At 33.2% G+C, this 12,529-nt stretch overlaps 2 protein-coding genes across 2 annotated transcripts; both read left to right on the plus strand.

The window, feature by feature from the left end:
• Positions 1-609: 609 nt before the first annotated feature.
• LOC141700210 (uncharacterized) lies at positions 610-2,247 on the plus strand. Its single transcript, XM_074504033.1, has one exon. The coding sequence runs from the start codon at positions 610-612 to the stop codon at positions 2,245-2,247; it is 1,638 nt and encodes a 545-aa protein (XP_074360134.1).
• Positions 2,248-3,966: 1,719 nt separating this feature from the next.
• LOC141700211 (secreted RxLR effector protein 161-like) lies at positions 3,967-4,676 on the plus strand. Its single transcript, XM_074504034.1, has 2 exons — positions 3,967-4,201; positions 4,255-4,676. Exons 1-2 carry the CDS (start codon positions 3,967-3,969, stop codon positions 4,674-4,676), a joined length of 657 nt encoding a protein of 218 aa, XP_074360135.1.
• Positions 4,677-12,529: the final 7,853 nt, after the last annotated feature.

Here is a 12,529-nt window from a genome sequence, read left to right on the forward strand (position 1 = left end):
AAAAAGGGATGAAGGGAGTATTATATTTTTATTTTCTCGGTACAACACCGAAATCAAAATAACTGATTTTTGTTACTCACTTTTCTTGAAAATTTGTTCATTTTATTGGATCATGTTGTTGTATCAAAAATATTTTATTTTTTTAGATAATTGACATTGTAATATTAAAAATAGAAAAGACTTTTAGAAACTCCCAGTTTTAGTAGTATATCAGTTTATAGAATCCGGTCAGTATATGTTGGTTTTTTAATCTAAACATATTGTTATTTATTATTTATTATCTTAGCAGTAATTATTTGAGTTGATTTGGTCTATCACGTAGGTACGTGAAAGTAGGAGAGTAAGTTGAAATAAACATTAGAGATAGAGTAGTTTCAGGAAAGCAGGTGCTGGTTTTTAGCAACCACTTTGAACGCATGTTTCTTCTTTAGTTTATATTTTAATCTTTCAGTTAATAACAAATCAGTCATTCAGGAACATCTTTTCTTTCAGTTTTACAAGCATACACTTATACCTATAATTATACAGGCACTGGGTTTAGGCTAACATTCTGGTATCAGAGCTCGGTGATTCCGGTGAATGCCAAAGTATATGCCTAAGTCCAGTACGATGGAAAACATCAAAGCAAAAGATGAAACGATCGGGTTGGCATATCCCATGTTGAACAGAGGTAACTATACAGCATGGGCGCTTAAGATGAAGGTGTATATGCAAGCACACAGGGTGTGGATTGCTATTGAGAGTGACGACCCAAAGTTGCCTGTAGAAGATCGGACAGACAAAATCGCTCTTGCTGCTATCTATCAAGGGATTCCGGAGGATGTTTTGTTGTCTGTAGCCGAAAAGAAAATGGCTAGGGAGGCTTGGGATGCCGTCAAAACCATGTGTTTGGGCACTGATCGTGTAAAAACAGCGAGAATTCAAACTCTTAAGGCAGAGTTCGGGACATTGAGCATGAAAGATACGGAGTCTCTCGATGACTTCTGTATGAAATTAAATGGTTTGGTGACAACCATTAGAGCTCTTGGTGAGGAGGTCAAAGAGGCATATATTGTGAAGAAATTGTTACGAGTAGTTCCTAAGAAATTTCTGCAGATAGCTTCGACAATTGAACAATTCGGAGATTTAGAGACTATGACCGTTGAAGAAACGGTTGGATCCTTAAAAGCTCATAAAGAACGCTTACGAGGTCAGGTGGAACCGAGTGGTGGTCAACTGTTATTGACTGAGGAAGAGTGGTCGAAGAGGGAAAGAGATGATGCAAAGCTGCTTTTGACACGGGAAGAATGGCTGAAACGTTCAGGTAAAGGAGATGGGTCATCTGGGTCGAAGTTTCGAAGAGATTTTGGACGTGGAGGACGTGACAAAACTAAAGTCAGATGCTTCAATTGCCAGGGATATGGCCATTATGCTGCAGATTGTAAAAAATCACGATGTGAATGGGAGAATAAGGAACAAAAGGAAGAGGTAAACATGACCCAGATGCAAGATGATGAGCCCGCACTTCTGATGGTAGAAAATAATGAAGAAGGTGAGAAAGTAATGCTGATCAATGAGGAGCAAGTAGTTCCCAAGCTAAACCACAACGTTAAGACAATTCAACCAGCCTCGAATTTATGGTATTTAGACAATGAAGCTAGCAATCATATGACAGGACAATTGTCAAAATTCCGAGAAATAGATGAGAATGTGAAAGGCAAGGTGAGGTTTGGAGATGGTTCTACTGTATCAATAAAAGGAAAGGGGACAATCCTCTTAAAGTGTAAAAATGGAGAAGAAAGATTGTTGAAGGATGTTTATTACATTCCTATATTATGCAACAATATCATCAGTTTAGGGCAATTAGCTGAGGAAGGAAACAGGGTTATTTTGAGTGGGGTTCATTTGTGGATCTATGACAAAGGAGGAAGACTGATTATGAAGGTAAAGAAGTCTGTAAATCGCTTGTCTAAGATTATAATCGAGAGTAGTAGTTCAGAATGTCTGCTGTCACGGAGTGATGAAATGGCTTGGCTTTGGCATGCTCGACTTGGACATGTCAATTTCAATGGCATGAATATGATGTGTACTACCAAAATGGTGCATGGCTTGCCTGAGATTAAAATACAGAATGAAGTGTGCACTGGGTGTTTGATGTCGAAACAAACCAGAAGATCTTTCCCAGGCCAAGCAACCTATAACGCTAAGAAGGTACTAGAACTTGTTCATGGTGATCTATGTGGCCCAATCTCGCCTCCTACTTCATGAGGAAATAAGTATTTATTTCTGTTAGTGCATGACTACAGTCGGGTGATGTGGGGGTATCTATTAAAAAACAAAGACGAAGCGTTCAAAGCCTTTAAAAGATTTAGAGCACAGGTAGAAAATGGAGAGGAACGAAAGGTGCAAACGTTTAGAACTGATAGAGGTGGTGAATTCATTTCAAAACAATTCACCTCCTATTGTGAAGAAGTAGGCATCACCAGACAATTCACTGCGCCGTACTCGCCTCAGCAGAACGGTGTGGTTGAGAGATGAAACCGGACAGTCATAGGAATGGCTCGGAGTTTTCTAAAGGAGAAGAAGTTACCACTAACATTCTGGGGAGAGGCCATACGACATTCGATTTATGTACTAAATCGTTTGCCAACTCGATCTGTTTCGGGGATGACACCTCACGAGGCATGGTCAGGTATTAAACCAAACATTGGGCACATTAGAATTTTTGGTTGTCTAGCATACATGAAACTACCATCTGTTCATACCACATAGCTGTCTGATCGAAGTAAGTTGGTAATCAATCTCGGTAAGGAACCTGGGTCGAAAGTGTATAGGTTGTATGATCCGGAACGAAATGTGATTCATGTTAGTCGTGACGTGGTGTTTGAAGAAAGCAAAGCGTGGCCATGGGAAAGTAACAAGGAGACAGACGGAGAAACTCATGAAACTTTCAATATCTTTTGCTCGATCACAGAATCTGATAGAAGCACTAATATTGAAGAAGACCATTCAGTTAGTCCAATGTCTGAGAGATCAAGCACGACTAGCTCAGAGTCTGTTCGTACACTTTCGTCGTTTGGGACAGGTTCGACAAGCTCAGATGTTGACACTGATAGTGCACCAAAACACTACAGATCTTTGAATGAAATTTATGATGAAACTCAAGAGATTGAGTTGGAAGATGAGGAGCTAATGCTCACTGGTATAGATGAGCCCAGGAGTTTTACTAAAGCAGCATCTGAACACCACTGGAGAGAGGCCATGGAATGTGAAATTACTCCAGTGGAGAGAAATAATACTTAAAAGCTGACTGAGCTCCCTCCTGGTCAAAAAGCTATTGGGTTAAAATGGGTATTCAAAACGAAGAAAGATACGAGCGGGAAAATTGTCAAGTACAAGGCTAGGATTGTGGCAAAGGGTTACGTCCAAAAGCAGGGGAGAGATTTTGGGGAAAACTTCGCACCAGTTACACGCCTCGAAACTGTTAGGATTTTACTAGCTCTGGCTGCCAAACATAGTTGGGAAGTGCATCATTTAGATGTCAAATCTACATTTTTAAATGGAGAGATCCAAGAGGAGGTGTATGTTACGCAACCTGAAGGGTTTGTTAAGAAGGGGCAAGAACATCTCGTGTATAAGCTAATCAAAGCACTCTATGGTTTACGACAAGCGCCCCGTGCGTGGTATGAAAAACTGAGTAAATATCTTGAGGAACTGGGTTTTGTGAGATGTCCCTATGAGCATGCAGTGTATACGAAAGCAAAGGGTGAAGATGTTGTGATCATCGGAGTATATGTCGACGACTTACTGGTTACAGAAATAAAACCATCGAGTATAAGAGAGTTTATAGACCAGATGAACAGGAGGTTCGAGATGAGTACCTTGGGTAAGCTGACGTATTATTTGGGTCTGGAGGTTAAACAAGGGGCTAATAACATCCAGCTGAAATAAACGGCCTATGCGAAAAAAATTCTCGAAAAAGTTGGGATGTGGAACTGCAATGCCACTAAGCTTCCCATGGATCCTAAGGAGAATATCAACAAAGATGAAGGAGGACGATGCGTTTATACTACACATTTTAAAAGTATGATTGGAGGCCTACGCTATTTGGTTCATACAAGGCCGGATATAGCCTATTCAGTCGGGATTGTGAGCAGGTATATGGAAAAACCCACTGAGATGCATCTGCTAGCAGCAAAACGGATTCTTCGCTATGTTAGAGGTACGCTAAACCATGGTCTAGTAATAGAGGCAGTATAAGTGAGTTGTTGAAAGGATATTCCGACAGTGACGTCGCTGGACATGTTGAAGATCGAAGAAGCACTGGGGGCATGGTGTTTTATTTGGACGACGGACTGGTAACATGGGCATCACAAAAACAAAGAAGTGTAGCACTTTCGTCCTGCGAAGGTGAGTTCATGGCGGCAACTGCAGCTGCATGTCAGGCCATTTGGCTACGGAAAATGGTGAGTCAGGTTACTGGTAAACATGTTGAGCCAGTAGTGTTGTATCTTGACAACAAGTCCGCCATTGATCTGACTAAAAATTTTGTGTTTCACGGACAAAGCAAACACATTGACATCCGTTATCACTTTATACGTGAATGTGTTGAGAATGGTGATATACTTGTTAAACACGTCAGTACGGATCTTCAGCGAGCTGATGTTTTGACAAAAGCATTACCTACTGCCAGATGAGGCTGTTACTTAGAGTAAGAGACTTGCAGACAGTAGTTTAGATTAAAGGGGAGAAATGTTGGTTTTTTAATATAAACATATTGTTATTTATTATTTATTATCTTAGCAGTAATTATTTGAGTTGATTTGGTCTATCACGTAGGTATGTGAAAGTAGGAGAGTAAGTTGAAATAAACATTAGAGATATAGTAGTTTTAGGAAAGCAGGTGCTGGTTTTTAGCAACCACTTTGCACACATGTTTCTTCTTTAGTTTATATTATAATCTTTCAGCTATAACAAGTCAGTCATTCAGGAACATCTTTTCTTTCAGTTTTACAAGCATACACTTATACCTATAATTATAGGGGTTTAGGCTAACACTATATAGGGTGATGGATCTTTATTTATTTCTTTTTGGACTTTTGTTATTGAACTAGTGTACTAGTGTGGAAACTCGGCCTCAATATCTATACTTTTATTTCTACAGTGACTTTTTAATATCTTGGGTTTGGAAAATTCATCATATACCTTAGAATTTGAATTATCTTAATTTCTATTTATTAGTTTGATTTTGAATTAATATTTTGAAAGGTCGAGATGTTATAAATTAACCAAACATGTTTTGTTAAATATAAAAGTGTTAAATTTTTAGCTAGCTTTCAATGATCACAATAATAAAACTATAGATTTATTTTAGTACCTTAATTTTCCTTTTCAATATTACCTCGAAATTTGTAAAGTGGGTACCATATGATGTAAAATATTAGTTTTATAGTTGAAAATTGCTATTTATTCATAAATTAATGAATATTTATTTACCAATAAATAAATCATGTTCTATAATTGATAGACAAATAATTTCTTTAAATTTTTAAATATTTTTGGAATTATTAATTCTAAATACAAAGTAATTGTAAAAACAAAATGTAATACAAACACTGCCACAATGCTCTAAAAGCTCTTGTCACTAATCTTTCTTGTAATATTTCTTCTCATTCCAGGAAGAAAGATATGAAAGGCTGAATATGTTAATTTTGCAGCATTTTCTTCATTGTTTACGGCCAAATCATAAGAAAATATAAGAAATATGATGAGTATTTAAAAAAATTATTTACAACAAAATTGAAGATTAAAAATATTTATTAAAGCAATCAATTAATCGACCATAGTGGCACTAAAATATAAACTATAATTTTCTTGAGTAATATTTGTTGTGATTTTACAAATCTTTATTCTTAAACAAAAATTGTAAAAAATATTTTAAAAAATATATTTCAACTTCTAATTTTCTATAACAAAACTAGATGCCTACACATAAAGTTTTTTTCCAACAAAGTAACAGAAGTGAATTTTTACACTGTTGGAGTGAATAGGAGTTAACAAGATTTTACACATAAAATTACCCACTCAACCTTTACAAATCCGGGAATTGAAAAAAGTTGAAATTAGAGTAATGAATATCGAAAATGGTTAAGAAGACTTTTCTAATAAACATGTATGAGAAGATATATGCATAATTGCATAAAAAAAGAAGAAGAGGCATTGAATTTGAGGTCAGGCTTTGAGAAAAAGGGGAAGAAAGGCAGAGGCATGATGCAGAGAGGAGGCGGAAGGTTTTTGTGATGCACTGATGAGGCTCAATGTTAGTCTTATATAGAGTCCTAACAAATAATTGACCGGACAAGATAAAACCCTAACACAAATCAAATGAAGTATGATATGTATTCTATTATACTGGCAATGAATTAGATGGGTAAAATCAAATTGCTCATATAAATTAAAAACTTCAATTCTTTCATGTACCTTTTCCCTATAGGGACAAATAAGCGCCCATCAATTAAAAATAATCTTGTATTACATTAATAACATTGGGATACTTTCAATTTAAAAATGTAAAAATTTGATAAATAATATAACATTTTTTATAAGGTTAATTTCATATCTAAATGGCGGAATATGTGCTTGTGATTTTTTATTTTGATCAAATAATAAACACAATTGATTTTCTAGGAAATAAAAGTAATATTTTACACCTTACTTAAAATAAAAGTTGAGTGCACAACTTTAAAATAAGCAAAAATATTATAATTTTTGAAGTAAAAATTATTTTTTTAACTTAATTCATATACATTTAAAATTCCCTTACTTTTTGATTACATAATAATTTTTTGGTTTACTTTTGTAAGGAATATATTTTGACTGTGATGTCAATTTTTAATGTAATGCTAAAACATAAAATTTTATGATTGTATTTGTTCTATATATATGTTAAGAAAAATAACAATTTTTAAAATGGGAGATACCGAATATTTTAATTATTTATTTCATGTAAAGATGTAATTTTTTTAACACTATAAAAAACAAATCTAAAATAATACAAAAAAATTTCGGAACCATTTTACAATTTAGCATATTACTAGAACATATCCTTGACACTAAAATTTACATAAATATTTGCTTATGTAATTCTTGTTGTACTGTATGGTATAATTCTTTATTATTAAGTAAAAATTTCAAATACACTACAATAGTTATAAAGTATTTTTAACATATTAAAAAATATAGTGTTGACATATTCAATTGGATATGAGATAACAAGATTTTAAATCACCTACTCCTCTACCAGTAATCAATTTTAAGGGGTTATCAAAAATTTTGTAATTAACCTATATAAGAGAATCTCGAAGGCTATTACGTAAACTTGTTAGATAAAATAACATTATCTAAAATTTTATTCAATGGCAAAAAAATTCTTTTATTGTTGTTAGCTATATTCATTAGTAATATTCAAAATATTATTTTATTATTAATTTCAAAAATACAATTAAAATAAATTTAAGTTAGTTTTATTTAACACTATTGAAAATTAAACATGTATTTTATTAAAAATCTATTTCATGATAAAGATCGAGATGGAGTCTAACTATCACTTGTTACATATCCATAAATGTCTTAATACAAACTCATAAGTGTGACTTCTGTCGAACGGTTCAACTAAGGATAATCTTGTGTGACTTTTCCCTTTCCTCTGCCTCTGTTACTCGTCATAATCTTTCATTTCATCTTCTACTGTATATGATTTTAAGAAATAACAAGAATGAGCATCTACATGCTCAACAAGATATCCAATAATAATAGAATAATAAATAGTGAAAGTTGTATATCACAAAATAAGGATAAAAGTACAAAAATATGACAATAAATTGTATGAAATATAACAACTCCATGATAAAATTTCAAATTCGAGTTACTTTTCGAATAAAGGAAGCAAACTCATCAAGGGCACATGATCAAAATAATCACAAGATGTGAATCTGTTCATTTCCATCCTAGGTACCTTTGTGATGCGGTCAACTAGCACGGAAGAGTACCATTCTCCGCGTGAATACGGCGCTCGCCTGATCATGGCTCATCATAGAATCATCAAACATTTCGATGCTAGCATATATAATGGTTCCCACCTGAACCCGTGGCTTGACTTGAGCCAAAAAAAAAAATTTATAATATCCACACCGGGGATAAACAATTTCAAACCATGGGCACCTCCCATGTTGACTATTCTCTGAGTAAGATTTTCACCGTTGAATGAACATTTTCAAATTTGAATAATAAAATTCAAGCATCAAAATCAATGAAATAATGAAAGATAATACTCGCTATAACGATAAACAAATTATACTTTTAAGAATACATTTCGTTACGAATAAGATAATGAACTATGATTTAAAATAGTGATCTTCTCAAAATATTTAGAATAATCGATATTAAATAAGGGTTTGGTTGCTTGAACGATAAATAACCCTTGCTTGCTCAATTATAATAAAATAAAATATTTAAAGATGTCTCCAACGTTAAATAATAATAAGATTTTAGAAATTGACCTATGCGCAATTAGGTCAATGGTATCAAATGATACAGAAGGTTAATCCGAAAGATGGATCTAACTAATGACAATAAAATTTGGTGGTTCGAAAAAATAAACACACCTAGATTTAAAGTCATGATTATTCAAAGCGATAAATTACCCAAATGAATATTCTACGTTCAAAGGGGATATCACGTTCGTTTTTATCAGGATTTAGAAGGAAAATACATTCTCAAGATAAATAAACATAAAATGAAATGATCAACTGAATTTTACAAAAAATAATTCAATATTTTAAAATTTAACAAGCATGGATAAGGGGATAGAGTAAACTAGCCTTTGTCCAGAAGCACATGTCATTCACAATCTACTTTCATTAGCCCGTTAATCTCTATTTCTGACTGAAATTTGTAATCAATAAATCAACAATAAATATTCAGTATGATTGAACATAAAATAATTTTAATATTCAGTAAAATGATATCTCAAGTTCTCTACATAACTGTTAGGACGAAAATACGCGCTAATATTCATGCAAGTACACGCAATCGTAAGTAATATAGAATTAATTCTATTTCATTCCCATTGAGACTGGTTTAGGTTTATAACTAAGATTATTAACTAACATGCAATTAACTAAGATATTAAAAGGGTGATTTACTTATATAACACAAAAATGGGATTCTAACTTCATTACTACTTCATTCAATAGCCTTTTTGTTCTTATCCTTAGCATGCAATGGTGATGACACTAATCAGACAACACGAAACTAGTAAGCACCAACTTTCATTATACAAATACCCTACTACCAGACATCCACAAAAGAGATAGAAGCTGAATAGACACCAATTATTTTGAGACCCTATATGTCTATAGAATTTGACAACATAACGGTTTAATGAAAAAGTTACCTATCGTGATTACATAGGGCAAGTAAGATGGTTAAAATTGCCTACGAATTATGCATATCAAATACATGAACCTATGCTAGCAAGGCATATTCTAAACCCCTATATTCACTTTCACTTCAATAGAGATTAACACGCTATCTTATAAGTTCGAGACACTCATAAGATGAATAAGCACAACCAATAATAGGATATCATACATTTGCCATACACTAAGGTATCAAAACATATTAACTATTAAAATCTATAGTAAATCTGCTAGAACCCCACGATAATGATTAGCCCATAACCGAACTCATCATCACCGTGGGTTCCGATGAAGGCATGGTATAATAAACTAAGTCTTTAATAAACTGAATAATAATCAAGTAAGTTAAACAAGAGTATATGTTCAACAAAAGAAGAAAACTAGCAATCCAGATTAGAACTTAAAACAAAGAATCAAAATAAGAAACTAGATCCTGATCGCCTTGGTTGTATTCTTGATGTCTTCCCCTTAAGCTCTGTTATGAAAAACATCTTTAAGTTGACTTTATATAACATCCCAATAAGAAGAGAAGTCCAGAAAATAACTCTTGTACTTGCTTTCTACCCAGCGTAGCCGTGCACTTCATTAGCGCGGGCGTGCGTCCTTCTGCTTCTCTAGCGCGGCCGCGCGCTAGCACAGCGCGGGCGCACTAACATTCTGGAAAAACTGACTTGCTTTCTTTTATTTGCTGGTTCTTGATGGCATTCCAAGAGCAAACTCTCAGGACACCTTCCTAACACCAATTTTGCACCAAAGCAATGATAAATCTCCTTGATCCCTTATTTATGCCTGAAATGCAAAATACTACAAAAAAGCATAAAAAACACAAACAACTTGAGTACAAAATACCAATTCAAGCCTTTATAGGCATTCTAAGTGGACATAAATGCCACTTAACAATAGCCTTTTGACTTGTTGAGGTCCCTGGCTCATTACAAGTAGAATGATTTATCGATATCTCCAATTTTCTATATAAGCTTTTTGACTTGTCGATATCTCTAGTTCTCTACATGAACTTTTTGACTTGTCGATATCTTCAGTTCTCTACATGTTGAATTGACTTGTCGATATCTCCACTTCTCTACATGGACTTTTTGACTTGTCGATATCTTCATTCTACATGCAGATTGACTTGTCGATATCTTCAGTTCTCTATATGCAAATTGACTTGTCGATATTTCTTGGGACTTCTCAAAAAGTCATTTCATACAACTCGACATACTTCTCTACATTCTTTGATCTGTGACTTGTTGATATCTGACCTAGAATATTTTTTTATATAACAATATTATTCAGCTCCAGGCTTCTATACTTCTCTCTGAGACATGATCAAGATTTATCTTCTTCCACAGTTTATTCTTTAGCTTGAAGGCTGTTTAGTGAAAAACCTCTTGTCTAAACTATTTAGCATTTTTACAGACTTAAAAAATACAATTATAGAATACAATTGAGTTATCATACAACTTATTCTTATGGTTGTCAAGATGACTTAGTCTTGTTATATACAAGCATGTCTTGCACAACAGATATTTAAAATGTAAACTCTCATGGCCCATATTTCATAACCAGAAAAAATCTTCTGATCAACCTGAAATAATTTCAAGATTCTGCAAATAAAAAAACTGTTAAATTCGGCAGAAAAAACTGATGCAACAATCTGCAGATTGAGAAATCAAAAAATTGCTAAAATTTTATACAGAACTGAAGCAAAAGCCTGTAGATTTTGCAGACAAAAATTGTTAAAAAATTCTCTAAAAATTTCAGCAAATACAATAATACAAACGCAAAAATTTATAGTCCAAATTCTGCTAAAAACTACTACAAATAATCTCATAAAGCAATACACATATTATTTTTTTAAAATTTACACAGTAGTAGATTATACATACATTAGGATATACACAAAGAAAAATGTCCTCAAGGCTATGAATAACCTAAATTATCTTACCCATAGATTCATCTCAAACTAAATCATCCCTATGTATATTAAATTTCAAACTAAATACAACTAAACCTTAAACAGTGGAGAAAAAATCATCAATTAAACACTATCAATATGAAATTACAATCGCATGCCCTACCAATAGCATGTAAGGTGAAAACATAAAACTAGTTTCAAATAATAAACATTGGCAAAGAAGCCTCGCCAAACATAATTCATTAACGAGCTGCTAAAAGTAGTAATTGTCACAGAAAGCTCTTGAATGAATCCCATACGTCCATAGAGAATGGAACAAATGCATTTGATGATATGCAACAAACACTTTTTTCTATTTCAAAACCCCTTGAAAATATTACTTGAATTGTTGTATTTTACAAGATACCAAGGGAAAGCTGGACTAGTAAATTTATGGTATTACTAATTTTTCGAACTTTCTTTACGCATTCTCCATAATGATCTAGATTTTGCTCCTGACGTGAGTTTTATTTTACAGGTCAAAACTCATGGCCCTTATCCTGTTCCCTTCTCTGATTCTCCAATACTGTTAAATAAAATTTTGCCTATACAATAGCTAAACAATACGGATGAGTCCAACAAGTTGGGGTATGAAATATATTTCTAAATGATTCCATGATTATTTCATCAACAATCTTTTCCTTAATTGTACTGAGACCACCTATATTCTGCTGCTCAAAAAGAGAATGCATATTTATAATTTATTTCCAATAATATTCTCAAATTTAGGATTCATAATGATTCCAAAACCAATCAACATTATCTAAGTCCAAAATCAAGAATTTAATAATTCCTCGAAAAATATCTCCCCTAACAACTCCTATGAACATCTGAAAGAATTCTTAGTTAATGTTATAGTCAATTATTCAACTCTAAGAAATTAAGATATCTTTTGCTTTGCAAATTCATAATATGATTGGAATATATTTTATCTGTCATTTTTCCTTTATTTTTCTGTTTTCTTTTCAAGAGCAATATAACTAGAAAATCTCAACAAAAGGATATTTGACAATAGGAAAGACAACTGAACAAAAATCTGTGACAAATTACACCTATAGTTCACATTAATATGCATCCTAAACTAAATAAAGAATAGTCAATATTTAGATTCACA

Source organism: Apium graveolens, unplaced genomic scaffold (assembly GCF_009905375.1).
Source record: "Apium graveolens cultivar Ventura unplaced genomic scaffold, ASM990537v1 ctg1927, whole genome shotgun sequence".
NCBI lineage: Eukaryota > Viridiplantae > Streptophyta > Magnoliopsida > Apiales > Apiaceae > Apium > Apium graveolens.